Source organism: Neovison vison, chromosome 12 (genome assembly GCF_020171115.1).
Source record: "Neovison vison isolate M4711 chromosome 12, ASM_NN_V1, whole genome shotgun sequence".
NCBI classification, from domain to species: domain Eukaryota; kingdom Metazoa; phylum Chordata; class Mammalia; order Carnivora; family Mustelidae; genus Neogale; species Neogale vison.
The window spans coordinates 105,937,714-105,961,891 of record NC_058102.1 but is presented as its reverse complement, the minus strand read 5'-3'; the positions used below and the strand labels follow the sequence as shown (position 1 = coordinate 105,961,891).

The following is a 24,178-nucleotide window of genomic DNA, read 5'->3' as shown; positions in this document are numbered from 1 at the left end:
GACGAAGGCATCCTCTACTCAACACATACTAACACCGCAGACTCCCAGAAGGAAAGCAGGTGTATGTAAACTTCATTGTATAGCCTAGGCATTGTGAATCACTCTGTATTAGTGGAGGGAACTGTTGATGATGTAAGTTTGCATATGCCAGCTGACAGAACTTTAAGCAGGCTCTTTGAAGAAAAGCAGTCCTAGGCCTGTTATGGTAACCATTTTCTGCTTACTGCTTCTCTCTGCAATCTTTTTTATTATTACTTTTATTTAAAATTTTAAGGTCGGGGGTACCTGGGTGGCTCAGTGGGTTAAATTAAGCCTCTGCCTTCAGCTCAGGTCACGATTCCAGGGTCCTGGGATTGAGCCCCGCATCGGGCTCTCTGCTCAGCAGGGAGCCTGCTTCCCTTCCTCTCTCTCTGCCTGCCTCTTTGTGATCTCTGTCAAATAAATAAATAAAATCTTTTTTTAAAAAAATTAAAAAAAATTTTTAAGGTCGAAAGGTCTTTGGGAGTTCAGTATGCAATTCTGGCTACTTTTTTTTTTTTTTTTAAAGTAGTTTAAAAGTTTAAAAGTGGTTTAAAATTTTCCATAATCAGAAGTTTAAAAATACTGAAGATACTATGTTTATATTCCTTCATTTTTCAAATTCTGTCTTATTTCTCTTCTGAACATAGGATAAAATCCAAGCTTCTTAGTTTGAAACATAAGATTAAAGGTCCAAGATTCTTCTTTTCTAATCTTATTTTCTGTATTTCTGAGCATGACTATTCTACTCTTCCCTTTCACCTGTCAGAACAGTATATTTTTGGTCCCTCCGTCATTTACTGTGAAAGCTTATCTATTTTTTCCAAGCTGTACTCCGCTTCTTCCTTTTCACAGAAGTTTTCTTAATGATGCAAACCCATACTGATTACTATTGTCCTCTGAAGAATTAAAGAAATTGCTCTTTTATCTGTCTTTGGAGTTTAATATATACAGCCTTGTCTTCTTTTTTTTTTTTTAAAGATTTTTATTTATTCATTTGAGAGAGAGAGAGAAAGAGAGCACAAGCAGGGGGAAGTACAGAGGAAGAGGGAGAAGCAGATCCCCAGCTGAGCAGGGAATTACTCAGGAATTACTCAGGCGTCCCTATACAGCCTTGTCTTGAAACTTTGTATGTAGGCCTTATCTCTTCAAGTGATTCATTATGTTTTCAGGCAATTGGTTGACAAACTAAAAAGCATATGGAGTAGTAATTGTTGAAAGCTTTGGGGGTGCCTGGGCGGCTCAGTTGGCTAGATGTCTGACATCATATCAGGTCATGATCTCAGGGACCTGGGACTGAGCCCTGCATCAGGCTTTGTGCTCAGCAGGGAGTGTGCTGCTTCTGCTCCTTCCCCCACTCATGCACACTGTGTCTTGCTCGCTCTCAAATAAATAAATAAAATCTTAAATAACGGACAGCCTCTTTTATTTTTATTTTTTAAGATTTTACTTATTTGAGAGAGAGATAAAGTGAGAGACAGAGGGAGAAGGAGAAGCAGACTCCCCACTGAGCAGGGAGCCTGATGTGGGGCTCGATCCCGGGTCGAGATTGTGACCTGTGCCTAAGGCAGACACCTAACCAACTGAGCCACGCAGGCGCCCCTGAAAGCATTCTTTAAAAAGCCTATTGAGGGTATGAATCATATGTCTTTATTTTTAATGGAATTCTTACTTAAACCTGTGCTGGACTTTCTTATTCTATCTTCTGTGACTCTTAATTGCAAATATAGTTTTCATTGTTTTGTACTACATTATGGATGATACTCTCAAATCTGAATTCTAGTTGACACATTCTCTCTTCACCGTTGTCGTTGGCTGTTAAATCCCTTACTTTGCAGGTTTTATTTTTCAACGCTGTATTATAGAAGGTTTCAAATGTATGAAAGTGTACATAATAAGGAATTTCCCTTCTTCCCTCGAGTACCTGGCATCCAGGTTCAGCAGGTTATCAACCTCCTATTAGAAGGCAGTTGGATTCTCTTACCTGTTTCTGCATTCAGTCTGTTGTCAGTCTGTTGTGATGTCACATATCCTTGTATCCTCTGGAAAACTCACACTATGTTCCTGCAAGAATGAGAGTGAAAAGGGCAAATAACATCTTAGAATTATTATGAAAATAGTTTGACTTTGCAGATTCCTTGAAATAGTCTTAGGTTCCCTAGACTCCACTTTGAGAATTGCTCTCCACAAGGACGATAAGCACTTTAAGGCTTTACTTCACAAGGCTTCAAGGGTAGGTTTTTGGGAAACTTGGTGTCCGGTCCAATTAGAAACCTCAATGAAGGGGCGCCTGGGTGGCTCAGGGGGTTAAGCCGCTGCCTTCGGCTCAGGTCATGATCTCAGGGTTCTGGGATCGAGTCCCGCATGGGGCTCTCTGCTCAGCAGGGAGCCTGCTTCCCTCTCTCTCTCTGCCTGCCTCTCCATCTACTTGTGATTTCTCTCTGTCAAATAAATACATTAAAAAAAAAAAAAAGAAAGAAACCTCAATGAAAACTCAGACAATAGCTTTCCTTTTTCATTCTGCCTTTCATTTCTTTCTTTGTTTCTGGAATCTGGGAATTCTTTACTCTTCTGAGTTCATCTATGAAACAGAAGTTTTTGTTATTGTTATAATTTATTTAGTATTTCTGGACGTGTTTGTAGTGAGGCCACCGTGGTAGTGGTAACTTTCTGCATTATCTTAGTCTTTGGTGTTGACATAAATGCAGGATTAAGTGTCTTACTATTTTTTGTTTTCATAGCATCTGACACCATTCTATAAACATAGTGGTAAACATTTTGGGAAATTACACTCCTGGGGGTAAAATAGAAATATAATACTGACCTATTAAAATGAGTCTTACATTATTTTACCAGTAAGCTAGGGAGGAATAGTGTAAAAATGCTTTTATCCTTCAGGATAAACCAGAGGGATCTGAAATTAAAGGGAAATCTGAATACCACCTGGATAAGATAGTTAAATGAGTTATTTGTTACAGAGCAAAGAGCACAGATGGACTAGATTATTATAAATACTACATGCATTTTTTAGTTTTTTTGAAGACTCCCTTGGAATTTGGGCACTTGTCGTTTCTGATCTTGCATATATATCTTTTTTTTTTTCTTGATAGGAGTATGCGCTTTCTGGTTGGAATTTGAATAATATGCCTGTCCTAGAGCAGTCTGTTCTTGCACATATTAATGTAGACATCTCTGGTATGAAAGTGCCATGGCTCTATGTAGGAATGTGTTTCTCTTCTTTTTGCTGGCACATTGAAGATCACTGGAGTTATTCAATCAACTACTTACACTGGTATGTATGATTTTTGTTACATGCTTAGGAATCTTTTTAAAGGTGTAATGAAGGACGCCTGGGTGGCTCAGTTGATTAAGCCGCTGCCGTCAGCTCAGGTCATGATCCCAAGGTCCTGGGATCGAGTCCCGCATTGGGCTCCTTGCTCGGCAGGGAGCATGCTTCTCTCGCTGCCTCTGCCTGCCTCTCTGCCTGCTTGTGTGTACTCTCTCGCTATCTCTGGCAAATAAATAAAATCTTAAAAAAAAAAAAAAGTTGTAATGATATTAGATGATACATTAGCAAGAACTGAATTTAAAATTATTCCTACCCAAAGGAGGGTAATACATAGAGAAGCATAGAAGGTCCTAAAGCTATGTATATCTCAGACACCTTCCCTTTTAAAGTATGTAGATGCAGCATGCATCAGAGCCTGCAGTTTTGGGTCGTGTGATACTTAATTTGGTATATGGGGAAATTACCTTGGTATATCTTTTGATATGCAAAGTAGGATTTTAAAGTATGTATAGTTAAAAAAAAAGTATGTATAATCGAGATCTGACTAAACCTTCAGTATTGGAAGTTATTAAAAGATTTTTTCTTTTCAATGCCATTTTCTGTGCTCGCTTCGGCAGCACATACTAAAATTCAATGCCATTTTCCCTAAAAATGCCTGTTATGTGTGTATTTATTAAATTCTTTGGCTGAATTTTTTTGTGGCTCCCCCACAGCTTTCATTGACTTGCCCATGTAAATTATCATGACATCAGTTAAATGATTTTCTCCATTTGGGAAATACTGCTCAAATCACACTATGCAGTATTGGAAAACTGTAGTGATTTTTATTTCTCTGCTTTATCACTGTGCTGTATAATAGATAACTCTTAGCTACATGTGGCTTTTTAAATTAGTTAAGATTAAGTAAAATTAAAAATGTACTTCCCCAGTTACAGGAAGCATTTCAAGTACTTTATGGTCACCGGTGACTAGAGCCCTGAATATTGGCCAGCACAGATAAAGAATATTCTCATTATTATTATTATTATTATTTTAAGATTTTATTTATTTGTTTGATACAGAGAGAGAGATCACAAGTAGGCAGAGAGGCAGGCAGAGAGAGAGGGGGAAGCAGGCTCCCTGCTGAGAGAGAGTCCAGTGCTGGGCTTGATCCCAGAACCCTGAGACCATGACCTGAGCCAAAGGCAGAGACTTAACCCACTGAGCCACCCATGTACCCCAGAACATTCTCATTATTGCAGTAAGTTCTCTTGGAGACAGCACTGGATTGTATTAGAATTAGGAAATTCAGCTGTTCTATAAATACTATGACTCACTAAATCTATTTCCTAGAAGTACAGCATCGTATCATAGATGAACTCTAGTTCACTAAAGTCTAGTGCATTAATGATGCCAAGTTTTTGGTTATTAAGATTTGTAGATAGAACTCTTTTCAAGGTTTCAACAGTTTCTACCCTTGCTTTAGTTTTTTGGTTAGTAAAATTCTACTTAGTGAAGTTATGTAAAGGTATTCTACAGAGTGTTGACTTCAAATTTGATCGTTGTGGGATAATGGGAATGTCTAGGGGACTTAGGAAATAAGGTAGTATGTTAGTATCCTTTGGAATGATGTTTATTTTTCATATAGTGCCTTTCCTATTTGAAGAAACTATTTATTGATCCACCTTAAAGAGTTCATGTGCTTTGAATTGCATTAAGTTGATTTAGAATTAATTTTAATAGTAGTGATAAGTATGTGTCTACGTATTTATATACGTTGCCTTACCTCCTGTTATGAACAGATTCATGAATTGGTTTGCCAAGATTCAGGGTATATAATCTGTGACCATGGACAAGACAAAATTAATTATAGTTCAGTGGATTTGAATGAGAGACTCTGGCCTTGTTGGTAACATGCTCACCTAGCTAAACAATTATTTCTTTTTGCTAGGGGGGAGCCAAAGACATGGTACGGTGTGCCATCTCATGCTGCCGAACAGCTGGAGGAGGTGATGAGGGAGCTGGCTCCTGAGTTGTTTGAGTCCCAGCCTGATCTCCTGCATCAGTTAGTCACCATCATGAACCCCAATGTACTGATGGAGCATGGTGTGCCTGTGAGTCTTTTTGTGTCTCCTTTTAGTATTTTCATTTTAAGTTTCTCTTACCTTTTCATTAGACAGAAACACATTTGTTTTATAACTGGAAGCAAAAGATTTCATCTTCTAGCCAAATTACAATTTATATTCTAAAGGGAACATTTCTTGGTAAGAAAGAGGTGTTTTAAAGTATTAATCTTACTTTATGTATAGCTACCTATTCAATAGGCTTCTGTTTTCAGTAAACCTTTATATCCTGGTTTTGACAAAAATCTTACATTCTTTATTATCTAGTGTAGTAATAATACTCTCAATTTATTATCTGTATTATCTTTGTTTTGTCAGAGTATAAAGTATTTTAAGTGATACTTGAAACTAATACTTACCCTTTGGAGATCATATTTCATTAAAGGTTTCACAGCTTTTTTTTTTAAATATGTGATAATCAAATACTATGAATACCTTTTTTGCTTTACCTTTTTAAAAAAGATTTTATTTAGAGAGAGAGTTATTTATTTAGAGGAGAGACAGAATCTCAAGCAGACTCTGCACTGAACATGGAACTTGATGTGAGGCTTGATTTCGTGACCCTGAGACCATGACCTGAGCCGAAATCAAGAGTTGGATGCTGTAACTGACTGAGCCACCCAGGCGCCCAGTATTATTTTGTCTTACAAAGATCTTACTTGTTTCAGACAGGGACAGTGAGTTATATGCATATAGCGCTTACACGCTATATGCATGCCTGCAACGGGGAGGAGCAGAGTGGGAAGCAGACTCCCCACTGAGAAGGGAGCCGGATATAAGGCTTGATCTCAGGACCTGGGATCATGACCTGAGCTGAAGGCAGAGTGAATTTATACTAGAATCTGGGATTTTTCTAGAGACACATAGTATTGGGGTGTCTGGGTAGCGCACACACACTCTCTCTAAGATAAATAAATAAAGACACATAATCTTATCATAAAAATAAGTGGAATCCAGGAAAACTGATTTTGAGGTTATCGCCATATAACATGTGAACTAATTACCTAGTTAATTTCCAAAAAAATTATCTAAGAGTAGGAGGCAATTCCATTTTTTAATGTTATTGTCAACATAAGGATGAAAGGAATAAAAGAAAAAGTCTCTTAATTGTAAAAATTTTATCACATTTCAGAAACTAGTAGCCCAGTGAGAGTAACATTTTCTTTTTGAGAATTTGCTACTTTTTTTTTTAAGTCAATTACAATTTTATTTTATTATTTATTTTTTAAAAAGATTTTAGTTATTTATTTTACAGAGAGGACACAGGGAGAGAGGAAGCACAAGCAGGAGGAGTGGGAGAGGGAGAAGCAGGCTTCTGGCTGAGCAGGGAGCCCAATTTGAGCTCTGTCTCAGGACCCTGGGATCATGACCTGAGCCAAAGGCACATGCTTAATGACTGAGCCACCCAGGCACCCTGTCTGCTACTTCTTGTTGTGAATTATTGTAGCTTGTTATCAGTGACTCTTTTAAGAAGGTAAGAGTTTGGGGACGCGTGGGTGGCTCAGTTGGTTGGACGACTGCCTTCAGCTCAGGTCATGATCCCGGAGTCCTGGGATCGAGTCCCACATTGGGCTCCCAGCTCCATGGGGAGTCTGCTTCTCCCTCTGAACTTCTCGCTCATGCTCTCTCTCACTGTCTCTCTCTCAAATAAATAAATAGAATCTTTAAAAATAATAATAATAAAGAAGGTAATAAAGAAGGTGCTTCTTAAACCCTGATATTATTTTCTGATATGGGTAGGTGAATGCTTTACTGTTTTTAATTTTAGAAAATGTCTCTGAAAGTGACTGATAAAATCTCTCCCTCTTTTTTGTTGTTTTTATTTTGTTTTGTTTTGTATCCCTGTTCCCACTTTGCATTTAGGTGTACAGGACCAATCAGTGTGCTGGCGAGTTTGTTGTGACATTTCCTCGTGCCTATCATTCTGGATTTAACCAGGGCTACAACTTTGCTGAAGCTGTGAACTTCTGTACTGCTGACTGGGTCTGTTCTATAGCAAGTAGCTGTTGTACGTCTACTAACACCCCTGGAAAATGCATCTTAGTGGCCATATTTGCTTAGGTGGAGAGGGGAGGATTCATGAATATTTTATTTTTTATTTTTTTTAAGATTTTATTTATTTATTTGAGAGAGAGAGAGAGAGAGCATGAGGGGAGAGAGGTCAGCGGGAGAAGCAGACTCCCTGTCGAGCAGGGAGCCCACTGCGGGACTCGATCCTGGGACTCGAGGATCATGACCTGAGCCGAAGGCAGTCACTTAACCAACTGAGCTACCCAGGTGCCCTCATGAATATTTTAGTAGAGACTGGAATGGGTGTTGTAATTTAGAAAATTCAGTTAGAGTTTCCATTGCAGTTTTTATTTGGAAGATTTTATAGTTCTTTACTTCTCATCCATTCATTCTTTTCCCCATTCTCTTTGAATTTTAAATGAGCACTTGTTAGTTTTTGAATCTTTCTTTTCTGAGAGACTGTCGTGCCTCTAGTCTTTGCCTTCTCTGAGCAACTTAAGGATTTTATAATGACAACTAGATCTTTTCTTTTTGACAACTGGATCTTTTTAAGAATTAATTTTACCTGTATTTTCAAGTATCTTAACTCGGATTTTTATTTTAAAATACCCCTTTATTACTTCCCTTCTTACAGACAATTAAGTGATTTTATTCTTCCTACCATTTTATGTTTTTTTGTATTTCTTTAAAAAAAACTTAAAGAGTAGCTATAGTACTGAGATCTCTTGTGGGATATACTTGTATTTAACTGATAATGCTAAGGGTGCCTGGGTGGCTCAGTCATTTAAGCATCTGACTTCAGCTCAGGTCATGATCCTGGAGTCCTGGATGGAGTCCTGCATCAGGCTCCCTGCTCAGGAGGGAGTCTGTTTCTCCCTTTCCCTTTACCCTTCCCCCTGCTTGTGCTCTCTCTTGCTCTCAAAGGAATAAATAAAATCTTTTAAAAAATAAAATAAATGATAATGCCAGTGATTGCTATTTTGCTTTTTCGTATGAGGTAGATATCAAAAAGTGACTAGTTATGATTATGTCATGTTGGCTGGGAAAAGACTGCAAATTTATAATACACTCTTGAACTTTAGTTTTCATTTTGTGATCTTTTTTTGGTCTCCTCTCAATATTTGGGAGTTTTTGTTTTTATATTTTAAGAGAGAGAGAGAGAGAGAGAGCACCCTGAGGGAGAAGAGATCATTGTAGCAGGCTCCTTGCTGAGCACGGAGCCTGACATGTGGCTTGATCTCTTGTTGAGTTCAGGACCCTGAGATTACGACCTGAACAAAATCAAGAGTCAGATGCCAACCGACTGAACCATGCAGGTGTCCCAAGGGGGAGATATTTTTAGTAATAGTGGGTCTTATGTTTTCTGTGGGCACATTAATTTATTAAATTCCGTGATTCATGATTTCATGATTTTTGTTTCCTTGGTTAATGAATGACGTGATGAGTAATCTTATTTGATCTAGTAATTTGAGACATTAGGCTTAGGAAGCAGTATGAGCAAGACTGAGTTTAGGACTTTCCCTTGGGTTTGAGGTCTATTTTTTAAAATTCAGCTAACATTTATTAAAATGTTTATGATTTACTTCTTGGCTGGATGTAGTATAGGAAATAAAGATAATTCAGAAATGAATTCGAGATGGTTTCTGCCTTTAATGTGTTTGCCGTTATTGATGTGTGGCCTTTGGCAACTCTTTTAATTTCAATGTGCCTAAGTTTTTTACCTTGTCTGTGAAGATACTAAGATTCTCTTAATAACCTCAAACAAGTGAGAATGGTATATGTAGAAATCCTTGAAACTCTTGAAAAGAAGAGATATGCTAGATATGAAAAATTGTAACAGCTTTAGATTTGGAATATGGTGATTGATGGTACTAAGTTTATAAGCCACAACAGATAATCAGTTCTATTTTATGTGGCTTCTTTACAGAGTATGATAATTAAGATCTTCATATTTTCTTGCCATTGTTAATCTATATGAAAAATGTTTAACAAGTAAATATTTATGAATTAGGAAATGGAAGAGTTGTGTGTTAATAGGATAATGCCTAAGTTCAGCAGCATTATTTTCTTTGGAAAGATTATTTCTTTCTTTATTTTTTTAAGATTTTTACTTACTTATCTGACAGACACAGTGAGAGAGGGAACACAAGCAGGGGGAGTGGGAGAGGGAGAAGCAAGCTTCCCGCTGAGCAGGGACTGTGCCCCCCCCCGGCCCCATGCAGGGCTCCATCCCAGAACTCTGGGATCATGACCTGAGCCAAAGGTAGACACCTAAAGACTCAGCCAGCCAGGCACTCCGAAATATTGTTTCTTTAAAAGAGTAGGTGCGCCTGGGTGGCCCAGTTTGTTAAACATCCAACTCTGATTTTGGCTTGGTTCAGGCCCTGCATTGAGCTCTACACTGGGGGTGGAACCTACGTAAAAAAGAAAACAAAAAACAAAAAAAGAGCATGGAAATAATGTTTGATTTAGAGATAGTCTTATATTCTCAAAATGTAATTCCCGTGATTGTCTTCTGCCTTTTTCAACATGGAGGTGAATTCTTAAAGGTTCTTAAAGGTCATTTTCTTATTTTTTCTCTTTTATGTCATAGTTTTCAAATGGAAACTAAAACTCCCATTTAAACTACCCAGGTTTTCCTACTGGACAGAAGGGTAGAAGTTGGGGAAAGATAGGAGGGAGGAAGTGTGTGTGTATATATGTGTTTGTTTTTATGTACAGGCATACATGGTTTTATTGCACTTTGTTTTATTACATTCCACACATAATTGCATTTTTTACAAATTGAGAGCTTGTGGCAACACTGTTTTGAGAGCAAGTCAGTTGGCACCGTTTTTCCAATAGCATTTATTCACTTCATGTCTCTATATCACATTTTGGGAATTCTGGCAATATTTCAAACTTTTTTGTTATTATTTGTTCTGGTGATCTGTGATTAGAAATTATGTCTGAAAGTTCCAATGATGATTAGCATTTTTTAGCAAGAAAGTATTTTTGAGTTAAGTTGTGTACATTGTTTTTTTTAGACATAATGCTGTTGCACACTAAACACTACACTATAATGTAGACATAACTTTTATGTGCACTGGTAAAACAAATCATTCATTTTACTCACTTTATTGTGATACTTATTTATGGTGGTCTGGAACCCAACCCACAGTATCTCCAAGGTGTGCCTATATAGTATAACCAGTATCATAATTTGGCTTAAAGCTTGATGGTTAAAGAAGTTTTCATGGGGCCCCTGGGTGGCTCAGTGGGTTAAAGCCTCTGCCTTCGGCTCAGGTCATGATCCCAGGGTCCTGGGATCGAGCCCCGCTTCTTCCTCTCTCTTCCTGCCTGCCTCTCTGCCTACTTGTGATCTGTCTGTCAAATAAATAAATAAAATCTTAAAAAAAAAAAAAGTTTTCAGAATTTATCCTAAAAGGTGTATCTGATGATTATGAAAAGTGAGCATCTAGTGATTTGTTTATTCACTTAGGGAGAATAAAGTGTATAATCTTGCGATTTCACTTGGATTCTCTTTAGACCATACTCGATCCTTTTAAAAGAATTTCTAGATGCTTCATATAAATTGTCTTTTGGTTTGGTTCTTATAATAAAAGTTAATGTGAATTGTTGAAGGTAGTGCTTTTTTCCTCCCCTTTTCTTTCTTCTTTTTTTTTTTTTTTTAAAAACTTTTAATAACATCTCTGCTTTTTGGTCTATGGAAACTTCCATGCTGAAGCTATCTACTTAACCCTTTATTACCTAAATGTTTTTTTCTTTATTCTTTAAAGGCAGCTTATGTTAAAGTGGTCTAAAAGAGTTTGCTTTTTCATTTAATTATCAAGGAACTGTACTTCTTGTTGTACATAATGAGTAGAAAATCAATAGCTTAGGCTAGAAGCTTAGCATCTCAAATTATAGAAATTTTCTGTGGGAAGGCCTTTGAAATTCCTGCTGGGCCATAAAGATTTTATATTTACATTTCCTTTTATGTTCAAATGGAATTTGTTATTTTACCTTTTTTGGTAATAAAACAGAGGAGCTGTAGACTAAATACTGGTTTTTGTTCTGGGATATGTTATAAGCAAGTAATTTAATTTGACAATTTTGTTTACAGTTGCCCATTGGACGTCAGTGTGTTAATCACTACCGACGGCTAAGGCGCCACTGTGTCTTTTCCCATGAAGAACTCATTTTCAAGATGGCAGCAGATCCGGAATGCTTAGACGTGGGGCTGGCTGCCATGGTGTGCAAAGAATTGACTCTCATGACTGAAGAAGAGACAAGATTAAGAGAGTCTGTTGTACAAATGGTGAGTTTGTGGACCACATTTTCTCTATTTGATACAGCTCATGGAATATACTAAAAATTGACTTGTAGAAAGAATCCATTTTCATCTTTGATTCCTTTAGAAGATGAGCACAAAAATCACACATTGGGAGAATGTGTGTGTGTGTGTGTGTGTGTGTGTGTGTTTAAAGATTTATTTATTTTAGGGAGAGAGAGAGAAAGTGTACAATGGAGTGGGGAGAGGGAGAGAGAATCTTAAATACACTCTGCTGCTGAGCATGAAGCTTGATACGGGGCTTGATCTCAAAAGCTCAAGACCTGACCCGAAATCAAGAGTTGGGCGCTTAACCAACTGTGCCACCCAGGCACCCTGGAGAAGGTATATTTTTATTCTTGCTATTTTGGTTCTACAAAATGAAAGGCTTTAGAAATCTTTATGTTACCTCTAGATTTTAAAAAATGGAATCCTGTCATGTAGAATTTCTTAGATATATTCCTTTTTTAAACCTTTTACATACAGTATTATTTCTTTAAATAAGAAAGTTCAGATCCTTTACTCTGAGCTTTGAAATGAATAAAAGTTGTGTTTCTGGTGATTCCAACTGTCAGAGTGGATTGGTGGATTGATCTGTTTTGTTTTGTTTTTCCCCTGGGATCCGCCCCTAGTTTGGAAGCCAGTTGAATTTCTTTCTTTCTTTCTTTCTTTTTTTTTTAAGCCAGTTGAATTTCTGATGGGGTTTCTTACAATGATGGTGGCTGGGCAGCGGAGTGGCCATACCATTCCCACAGGTGTTGGGATTTTGAATGCCTAAAATAAACTAAACCTTTGTCACAATCAAGTTAATGAACATATCACCTTCAAAAATTTTCTTAGGCCCCTGTATGATCCTTCCCTCTTGTCCCATTCCCCCTCTTCACTACTCCCACTCCATCCTCTTCCAGGAAAATACCAATCTGCTTTCTTTCTTGTGCCTTTTTAAAAAGTGTCTTACTTAAATTGAGTCATACAGTTTATACTTTTTGTTTAGTTTCTTTGACTTAACATACTTTGAGATTCATTTATGTATTTATATATTAATTGTTTATTCTTTTTAATTGCCAAGTAGTAGTTGTAGTATTTTTTGTATGGATATACCACAGTGTATCTTCACTTACAAATGAACATTTTAGTTGTTTTCAGACTTTTTCCTGTTACCAGTTAAGCTGCTGTGAACATTTCTGAACAGATTTCTGTGTTGACATATATTTTCATTTTTCTTGGATAAATACTAGGACTGGAATGACTGGGTCTTATGACATGTGTATGTTTAATTTTTTCTACAAACTGCCAAACTGTATTCCAAAATAGTTTTTACAGTTCTGCCAGGAATATGAGAGTTCCACTTGTCCTGCAATCTCCCTGACACTTGGAATTTTAACTTCAGATTTTTTTTTAAAGATTTTATTCACTTACTGAACAGAGAGAGAGAGAGAGCACACAAGCTGGGGGGAGAGGCAGAGGGAGAGAGAGAAGCAGGCTCCCCAAGAGCACGGATCCCAATGCAGGATTTGTTCCCAGGATCCCAGGATCATGACCTGAGCCTAAGGCAGACACTTAACCAACTGAACCACCCAGGCATTCCCAAATTTAGGTAGATACTCTCATAGGTTTGTTGTGGTAGTTCATTGTGGCTTTAATTTTAATGACTAATGATGTTGGGTACCATCTAGGTGCTTATTTGCTGTCTATATATCTTTTTTTAAAAATTTTTACTTATTTATTGGACAGACAGATCACAAGTAGGCAGAGAGGCAGGCAGAGAGAGAGGAGGAAGCAGGCTCCCCACTGAGCAGAGAGCACGAAGCGGGACTCGATCCCAGGACTCTAGGACTGTGACCTGAGCCAATGCAGAGGCTTTAACCCACTGAGCCACCCAGGTGCCCCACTGTCTATATATCTTTGAGGGAAGATTCTGTTCAGATCTTTTGGCCAACTTTTAAAACTTGGGTTCTTACTGAATTTTGAGGGTTCATTATATAGTCTAGATACAGATTCTTTACCAGATAGGTGATTTGAAAATATTTTCTTCCCGTCTGTGGCTTGTCTTTTCCTTTTCTTAATAGTATTTTTTTTAGAAATATTTTTTTATTTGACACAGAGAGAGAGATCACAAGTAGCAGAGAAGCAGGTGGGGGGGTGGGGAGCAGGCTCCACACTGAGCAGAGAGCCCAATGCGGGGCTCAATCCCAGGACCCTGAGATCATGACCTGAGCCGATGGCAGAGGGTTAACCCGCTGAGCCACCCAGGTTCCCCTCTTAATAGTATTTTTTTGAAGAGCAGGAGTTTCTTTGGTTTATCAATTCTTTCTTTTTTGGCTCGTGGCTTTTGGCTATACCTAAGAAATCTTTAATTCAAGATCATGAAGATTTTCTCCTGTGTTTCCCAGAAATTTTTTAGTTTTAGCTCATACATTTATGTGTATGGTCTGTTTCAAGTTCATTTTTGTATGTGGAATGAGGTATGGATCAGAGTTTATTTTCTTGCATATGTCACTTATGATTTCAAGCCCCCTTATTAGATAACTAACTTGAGATCTCCTGTTTTGGCACAATTGGTTTTAGCTAACTTAATAACCAAGTAACCAAGAATAATAAGAACAATTGGTAGGTTGAGAAGACACTTTATTTTTTGACATATCCCAAGTGGTAGAATTTAACAGAAGTTTTGTTTCCTCTCAGTAAAATCAGAATTTTCTTGAAAACACCATTTTCAGTTAGAAAAGTTTATATAATCACAAAATTAAGGACTTTGTCTATTTTAAAAACATTTCAAATAATGGGCTGTCTTAGATTTGAAGAGTTTTGAGGAAATAAAGGTTTAAGCTGAAGAAAAATACTGTGGTAGATAGGAATTTGAATCTGAAAAGTAAAAGAAAAATCAATTTCACCATTCTTTTTATGGGCGTAAATGGGGGAAAAATCTTTAAACCAAAGCTATATATAGCTGTATAAAGCTATACGTACTACAAATGATGTAAATATTAATATTATAAGCTAATTATTTTTAAAAGATTTTATTTTATTTATTTGACAGAGAGAGATCACAAGTAGGCAGAGAGGCAGGCAGAGAGAGAGGAGGAAGCAGGCTCCCTGCTGAGCAGAGAGCTGGATGTGGGCCTCAATCCCAGGACCCTAGATCATGACCTGAGCCAAGGCAGAGGCTTTAACCCACTGAGCCACCCAGGTGCCCCTAAGCCAATTATTTTTAAGAGTTTATGTTACCTTGGAAATTAGAGTTTTTGCTAAATGGTCAGATTTTTTTTTCTAATTTGAATTCCCTGTGATAAGAAACAAGAGGGTTGCCTGGGTGGTTCAGTCAGTTAAGTGTCTGCCTTGGGCTCAGGTCATGATCTCAGGGTTCTGGGATTAAGCTCAGTGGGGAGTCTCCTTCTCCCTCTTCTTTTGTCTCTCTGCCCGCTCATGCTTTCTCTCTCAAATAAATAAATAACTTTAAAAAAGAAGAAGAAGAAGAACAAGAACAAGATAAAAGTGAATCTTTTTGTTTTTTAAATTTTTTTGAGAAAAATGAATTTATGACGATATAGTTAATATTCTCATGTGATATCTGTATTCTTAAAAGCTTTCTTTGCTTATTTTTTATTAGCCTTTTATATTTTATTATTTTTTAATTTTTATTTATTATTATTTATTTTTTAAAGATTTTACTTATTTGGGGCGCCTGGGTGGCTCAGTGAGTTAAAGCCTCTGCCTTCGGCCCAGGTCATGATCTCAGGGTCCTGCGATCAAGCCCCGCATTGGACTCTGCTCCGCAGGGAGCCTGCTTCCTCCTCTCTCCCTGCCTGCCTCTCTGCCTACTTGTGATCTCTCTCTGTCAAATAAATAAATAAAATCTTAAAAAAAAAAAAAAAAGAAAAAAAGAACTACCTGCTCTGCTAAAAAAGAGTAGGTAATTAAAAAAAAAAAAAGATTTTATTTATTTATTTGACTGAGAGAGATCACAAGTAGGCAGAAAGGCAGGTGGGGGGGGGAAGCAGGCTCCCTGCCGAGCAGAAAGGCCGACGTGGGCCTCGATCCCAGGATCCTGAGATCATGACTTGAACCAAAGGCACAGGCTTTAACCCACTGAGCCACCCAGGTGCCCCTATTTATTATTATTTTTAAAGATTTTATATATTTATTTGAGAGAGAGAGACAATGAGAGAGGGAACACAAGCAGGCTGGGGGGGAAGAGAGAAGCCCGCTTCCTGCTGAGCAGGGAGCCTGACTCGGGGGTCCATCCCAGGACCCTGGGATCTTGGCTTCAGCCAAAGGCAGACAATTAACGACTGACCTACCCAGGCACCCTGTTATTAATTTTTTTAATAAGACTGTCTTTTTATTTATTTTATTTTATTTTTTTTTTTTTTTTTAAAGATTTTATTTATTTATTTCACAGAGAGAGATCGCAAGTAGACAGAGAGGCAGGCAGAGAGAGAGGGAAGCAGGCTCCCTGCTGAGCAGAGAACCCGATGCGGGACTCGATCCCAGGACCCTGAGATCATGACCCGAGCCGAAGGCAGCGGCTTAACCCACTGAGCCACCCAGGCACCCAAGACTGTCTTTTTAGAGTAGTTGAAAGTTCACAGCAAAAAAAGGAAAAGGGTAGATTATAGAGATTTCCCATATGTCTTCCATCACTACGCATGCAGTACCTTCTGCATTATCAGTGTCTCCTGCCAGAGTGGTACATTTGTTAAAATTGATGAACCTGCATTGACGCATTATAATCACCCAAAGTCTGTAGTTCATATTGCGGTTCACTCTTGGTGTATATTCTTTGTTTTTGGATGAATATATAATGACATGTATCCATCATTATAGTATAGAGTATTTTTGCTTCACTAAAATTCCTCCATGTTTCATTTGTTTATCTCTGCCCACCCCCTTCCATTGGCAAATACTGATCTTTTTACTATCTCTGTAGTTTTGTCTTTATATCGTATAGTTGAAATCATACAGTGTATAGTCTTCAGATTGCCTTTCATTTTTTTCATGTGAATGTCTAGTTGTTCCAGCATGATTTATTGAAAAGAATATCTTTGCTTCATTGTGTTGTCGTCTTTGTGAAAGATCAGTTGACTGTATTTATGTGAGTCTGTTTCTACATCCTCTGTTGTGTCCATTGATTGATTTGTGTCTTCCTTTGTAATACCATGTAATCTTCATTACTACTGTAGCTTTTTTTTTTTTTTAAAGATTTTATTTATCCATTTGACAGAAGTCACAAGCAGGCGGCGAGGCAGGCAGAGAGAGAGAGGAGGAAGCAGGCTCCCTGCCGAGCAGAGAGCCCGACGTGGGGCTCGATCCCAGAACCCTGGGATCATGACCTGAGCCTAAGGCAGAGACCTTAACCCACTGAGCCACCCAGGCGCCCCTACTACTGTAGCTTTATAATGTTTTAAACATTTTATTGATTTTTTTTATTTGAGTATAGTTGACACACAGTTTAGAGTACAATTTATCTAAGTCTTGGAGTCAGATAGTATTAGTCTTCTGACTTTGTTCTTCTGCAGTATTCAACCATTATGAGTCTTTTACTCTTCCATATAAACTTTAGAATACTTAGCAATATCCATGGGGATTTTGATTTTGATTGTGCTAGATTTATAGATTAAGTGGGTAGAACTGACAACTTGACAACACCGAACATGGAACATCTCTATCCATGAACATGGAACACCTCTCCATTTATTTAGCTCTTTGATTTTGTCCATAGGAGTTCTGTAGTTTTTTTTCCTTGTACGTATTCTGTTAGATATATAAGTATTTCATTTTTGGAGGGTGCTAATATAAATAGTAATTTGTTTTTAATATCAAATTCCACTTGTTTATTACTGGTATATAGAAAAGAGATTGAATTGAATCCTAACCTTGTATCTGTGTAACCTTGCTATTATTGCTTATTAGTTCCAGGAGTATTTTTGTCAGTTCTTTCAGATTTTCTGCATGGATGATCTTATGATCCATGAACAAAGATGATTTGGTTTCTTTCTTCCCAGTCTGTATCTTTTTTATTTCTTGTTCTTGTCTTATTGTATTAACTAGGCCTTCCTGTTGAAAAGGAGTGGTGGGAGGGAACATTTTTGTCTTATTCTTGGTCTTAGTAGAAAAATTTATTAGGAATGGGTATCAAGTGGTTTTTCTGCATCTGTTGATAGAATCATGTGGCAGGGTTTGAGAGCATTGACTCTAATTTTGAAAAGTTCTAATTGCTGCATATTTGGGATGAATCCCACTTAATTTGGTTATGTAATTCTTAATATATACTGTTGGATTCAACTTGCTAGTTTTATTGAAGATTTTTGCATCTATGTTCATGAGAGATATTAGCCTGTAGTAGTTTTGGTAGCTGGATAATGTTGGCTTCATAGAATGAGTTAAGTGTTTTCTCTGCTTCTGTCCTCTGAAAGAGTATAGAGAATTGGCTTAATTTCTTTGGTAAATGTTTGGTAGAATTCACCAATAAACCCATTTGGGTCCGGTGTTTTTTGTTTTGGAAGGTTATTAACTATTGATTTTATTTCCTCAATAGATGTATAGAGCTATTCAGATATTGCAAGTGTGTGTGTGTGTATGTGAGAGAGAGAGAGAGAAAGAGAATTTTGACATTATCTTTCCAGGAATTGGTCCATTTCATCTGGTCATGAAATTTGTGGGCATAGAGTTGTTTATAGTATTCTTGCATTATCCTTTCAGTATCCATGGGATCTGTAGCAATGACTGCTTTTTTAATTTCTGATTTTAGTAATTTGTGTCCTGTTTATTTGTTTTTCCCCCAGCTAGAGGCTTATCAGCATCATTGACCTTTTCTTAGGACCAGTTTTTGGTTATTTGATTTTTTTCTCTACTCATTTCCCTTTTTTCATTTCACTGATTTCTGCTCTAATTCTTTTTTTTTTTTTTTTAAGATTTTATTTATATATTTATTTTAGAGAGAGTACAGGCAGAGTGAGGGACAAAGGGAGAGGGAGAACTTCAAGCAGACTACACGCTGAACACAGAGCCCAACACAGGGTTTGATCTCATGACTCTCAGATCATGACCTGAGACAGAATTAGGAGTTGGATACATAACCAACTGAACCACCCAGACACTGTGCCCCTCTTCTGCTTATTTGGATTTAATTTGGTCTTCTTTTTCTGTTTCCTAAAGTGGAAACTAAGGTTATTCATTTTATGTATATTTATTTAAAATGAAATTCCTTGGGGTGCCTGGCTGGCTTAGTCTATAGAGTGTGACTCTTGATTTTGGGGTTGCAAATTTGAGCCCCATGTTGGGTGTAGAATTACTTAAAAATAAAATCTTTTTAAAAAGGGGGGGAATTCCTTTCTCATTACCTGGTGTCTATTGAAGCTTGAAATTTAAGCATAGGTACACTTCATTTTAATGTACCTTTGCTCTATTGTGCTTCATAAATACTGATTTTTACAAATTGAAAGTTTGCGGTAACCTTGCAGTAAGCAAATTTATTGGTCCCATTTTTCCAACAACATTTGCTCACTTTGTGTCTGTGTGTCATGTTTGGTAATTCTCACAATATTTCAGACTTTTTTACTTTATATCATTTATTTTGTTTATTTTTAGTTATCTCATAATATACAGTGTTATTTTAGTTTCCAGGTGTACAATATAGCAATTCAACAATTCTGTACATTACTCGGTGCTCATCACCATAAGTGTACTCTTAATCCCCTTCACCTACCCACCCCCATCTCCCTTCTGGTAAGCACCAGTTTATTCTCTGTATTTAGTAGAATCTGGGGCACTCTTCATGTCAGGGTCATGAGTTTGAGCCCCATGCTGGGTGTATAAAGCTTACTTAAAAAAAGAAAGTGGAATACCCTTAATAGAGTCTTTCTGATTTGTTAGTTTATCTTTTTTTCTTCGTTTTGTTTCTTAAATTCCACATATGAATGAAATCAGATGGTATTTATCTTTCTCCGACTGATTTATATTACTTAGGATTATATTCTCTAGGTCCATCCATATTATTGCAAATGGCAAGTTACCCTTCTTTTTTTATGGATGAGTAATATTCCAGTATATATATATCACATCGTCTTTATCCATTCATTTATCAGTGAACACTTGAGTTGCTTCCATGATTTGGCTATTATAAATACTGCTGTAATAAACATAGGGGTGCATATATCTTTTAAAATTAGTGTTTTCTTATTCTTTGGGTAAATACCGAGTAATGCATCTACTAGATCATATGGTGATTCTGTCTTTAATTTTCTGAGGAACCTCCTTATTTTTCCACAGTGGCTGCATCAGTTTTCATTTCCACTAATAGTGCATGACTGTTTCTTTTTCTCCACGTCCTTGCTGACACTTGTTTCTTGTATTTTTAATTTTAATAATTCTGATAAATGTGAGATGATATATCATGGTTTTAATTTGCATTTCTCTGATAAATGATGTTGAGCATCTTTTCATGTGTCTCTTTACCATCTCTGTGTCTTTGGAGAAATGTCTGTTCATGTCCTCTTCCCTTTTTTGGTGGGGGTGGTGTGGTGGAGCCTAACGTGGGGGTTGAACTCACAAACATGAGATCAGGACCTGAGCTGAGATCAAGAGTCAGATGCTTAACCCACTAAACCACCCAGGCACCCCTCCCCATTTTTTAATTGGTCAGATTTTTCATTATTATATTTGTTGTGGTCATTTTGATGAGTGATCTTTGATGTTACTGTTGTCATTATTGTGGGTGCCATGACCTATGCTTATATAACAGTGAACTTATTAGATAAATGTTTTATATATTCTGCCTGCTCTACCAACTGGCTGTTTCCTCATTCTTTGTCAGGCTTCTTTGTTCTTTGAGATACAACAATATTGAAGTTAGGCCAATTAATAACCCTACGATGGCCTTTTAAGTGTTCAAGTGGAAGAGTCACATGCCTCTCACTTCGATCAGAAACTAAAAATGCTTAAGCTTCATGAGGAAAGCATGTGGGAAGCCTAGATTAGTCAAAAGCTTGACTTCTTGTGCCAGAGTTAGCCAGGTTGTGAATGCAAAGGAAAAGTTCTTAAAGGAAATTAAAAGTACTACTCTAATGAACACATGAACAATAAGAAACTAAAAGAGCCTCATTGCTGATGTGATGAAAGTTTTAGTGATCTGGATAAAAGATGGAGCCAGCTATAGTATTTTCTTATGCCAAGGCCTAATCCATAGCAAGGCCCTAACTCCTCAGTTTTACATAGGCTAGGAGTGGTAAAGAAGCTCAGAGGTTTGAAGCTAGCAGAGTTTGGTTCGTGAAGCTAGCAGAGGTTAGTTCAAAGAAGTCATCTCTATAGCACAGAAATGCAAGGTGAAGCAGCAAGTGCTGATGTCGAAGTTGGCACGAGTTTATTCAGAAGTTGGCACGAGTTTATTCAGATCTAGCTGAAGTCAGTGAAGGTGGCTACGCTAAGTACAGATGTTCAGTGTATAAGAAACTGCCTTCTGTTGGAAGAAGATGCCATCTAGGACTTTGTTAGCTGGAGAAAAATGAATGCCTAGCTTCAGAGTTTCCAAGGAGAGGCTGACTGTCTTGTTAGGGGCTAATACAGCGCATGACTTCAGGTTGAAACCAGTGCTTATTTACCATTCTGAAAAGCAGGGTCCTTAAGAATTAGCTGAATCTACTCTGTGTCCTGTAACTGGAACAACAAAGCCTGGATGACAGCACATTTGTTTACAAATGGTCTAGACCTAGTTTGCCATGCTGCAAACAGGACATCTGTTCTGCAACCTATGGATCAAGGAGTAATTCAACTTTAAAAGTCTTACTATTTAAGGAACATATTTTGTAAGGCTGTAGCTGCCATGATAGTGAGTGATTCATGTGATGGACCCAGGCAGAATAAATTGAAAACCTTCTGGAAAAGGTTCACCTTTCTAGATTCTATTAAGAATATCCCTGATAGGGGTGCTTGGGTGGCTCAGTGGGTTAAAACCTCTGCCTTTGGCTCAGGTCATGATCCCAGGGTCCTGGGATCAAGCCCCACATCGGGCTCTCTGCTCGGCGGGGAGCCTGCTTCCCTTCCCCTCTCTCTGCCTGCCTCTCTGCCTACCTGTGATCTCTGTCTGTCAAATAAATAAATAAATAATCTTAAAAAAAAAAAAAAAGAATATCCCTGATAGATAAGACAAGGCCTGAATATCAACATGAACAGGAGTTTGGAAGAAGCTGATTGCAGTCTTGGCATGGATGACTTTGAGTATTCAAGACTTCAGTGGAGGAGATAACTGCAGATGGTGGAAGTATCAAAACTAGAATTAGAAGTGGAGCCTGAAGATGGGACTGAATTGCTACAATCTCATGATGAAACTTGAGCAGTTGAGGAGTTGCTTCTTATGGACAAGCAGAGAAAGTAATTTCCAGAGGTGAAATCTGCTGGTGAAGATGCTGTGAAGATTATTGAAATGACAGTAAAGAATTTAGAATATTACATAAACTTAGTGGATAGTGCAGTGGCAGGATTTGAGAGGATTGACTCCAGTTTTGAAAGAAGTTCTAATTGTGCGTAAAATGTTATCTGACAGCATTGTATTCTTCAGAAAAGTCACACGTGAAAGAAGCAGTTGATGTGGCAGACTTCTGTTGTTATTGTTGTCTACCAATTGAGCCAGCCAGGTGTCCCAGACTCTGTTGTTTTATTTTAAGAAATTGCCACAGCCACCCCAACCTTCAGCAACCATTCCCCTGATCAGGCAGCAGCCCGAGTGACATGGAGGTAAGACCCTCCACCAGTGAAAAGCTCAAATGATATTGAGCATTTTTTAGCAATAAAGAGTTTTTAAATTAAGGTATATACATTGCTTTTTTAGGCATAATACTATTGCATATTTAATAGGCTGCAGTATAGGGTAAATATAACTTTTTTATATGTGCTGAGAAACCAGAAAGTTCATTTGACTTATTTTATTATGATACTTGTTTTATTATTGTGGTCTGAAACAAAACCCACAATATCTCCAAGGTCTGCCTGTACATTGGTGGAGACTCATGAAGTCGGTTTTTGTGGTATAGTCTCATTTTAGGTTTAACCTTTGTTATTAATGGGGTATCGTTTTTCCTTGTTCTGCAGTAATTTGAGTATTGCATCTCTTGATCATTTTATTTATTGTTTGATCACATTTCTTTAAGGACTCTTTTCCTGTAACCTCAACTTCTTCTTATGCCCTTGAGACTCTAATCTCAACCCTTTCTTTGCATATTGTGCCCTTGTCTTTCCTATCTTGAAGAAAGTTTTCATTTTTTTTTTTTTTTTACCAAAAAACTCGAGTGGTTTTTCTGTGGCCAGTGCCCTTGTTTCCTTTTTATCCCTTCATTGTCACTGTCATTCTGAAATTCTCAGAATTTGTTAGTGATTTTATTGCCAAAATCTAGTTGCTCTTTGTCTTTCATCCCCATGACCTCTTGTTGCACTACATTTTGCTTCTTTGTTCCTTTCCCTAACACTTGCCTACTGTTTCTTGCACCTGATAACACTTGCAGTCATTTTAAAAAAATTTTTAAAAAAAAATTATTTATTTATTTTAGAGAGACAATGAGCTGGGGGAGAGACAGGGAGAGGGAGCGAGAGAATCCATAAGCAGACTCCCTGCTGAGCATGGGGCCCAACTTGGGGCTCCATCCCAGGACCCTGAGATCATGACCCAAGTTGAAACCAAGAGTCAGCCTCTCAACCAAGTCACCCAGGTGCCCCTTGCCAGTCACTTTTAATTATTTTCCTTATCTTCAATTGCCAGGGTTTGCAGGGTGCAGCCTTTGACCTTTTATTGTTTTCTTTTCGTTCTGCCTTACAAGGAATTCTTAGCTTTTCTTAGGATTTTACCTCTTTTTCAATTACTACCTTGTGGTTTCATTTCTCAGGTCTTGATATTTCCTCCTAGTTTATGCACAGGAATTGTCACTCTGAAAGAGGTGTCCTATCCAGTCACCCATTTGTAATCCAGGTTTCCCTGGGAGACATTTCTGTTTAGCTTTTTGTCATCTTACTTTCAGCATCTGAGATAGAATATCATCTACTCTCCATCTGCCCTTTCACAGACCACTTTACTAATTCCCAGTAAGTATCAGGATCATTATTTTATAAGTTTGTTTTTTTTTTAAAGATTTTATTTATTTATTTGACAGAGAGAGATTACAAGTAGGCAGAGAGGCAGGCAGCGAGAGAGAGGAGGAAGCAGGCTCCCTGCTGAGCAGAGAGCCCGATGCGGGACTCGATCCCAGGACCCTGAGATCATGACCTGAGCCGAAGGCAGCGGCTTAACCCACTGAGCCACCCAGGCGCCCCAGGATCATTATTTTAAAAACTTGATGCGATCCTTGACTCAATCCGTCTCTTTCACAGTCATCTGCTATCTCGTTTGAAGTTTTTATTTGGGCAGTGTCTCATTAATTCCACCCCCACCCCCCTTTTCTTTACTGCTACCGTTTGGTTTCA

The 24,178-nt window shown here is 37.8% G+C and overlaps 1 protein-coding gene across 1 annotated transcript in view; it reads left to right on the top strand.

Moving 5' to 3' along the window:
• The window catches only part of KDM5A (lysine demethylase 5A), a 99,065-nt gene that overhangs the window by 34,110 nt on the left and 40,777 nt on the right, over positions 1 to 24,178 (top strand). The window contains exons 11-14 of the mRNA XM_044226992.1: positions 3,129 to 3,310; positions 5,238 to 5,400; positions 7,273 to 7,392; positions 11,525 to 11,719. Of these exons, the coding sequence (XP_044082927.1) occupies positions 3,129 to 3,310; positions 5,238 to 5,400; positions 7,273 to 7,392; positions 11,525 to 11,719 (660 nt within the window). The remainder of the gene's footprint in view (positions 1 to 3,128; positions 3,311 to 5,237; positions 5,401 to 7,272; positions 7,393 to 11,524; positions 11,720 to 24,178) is intronic.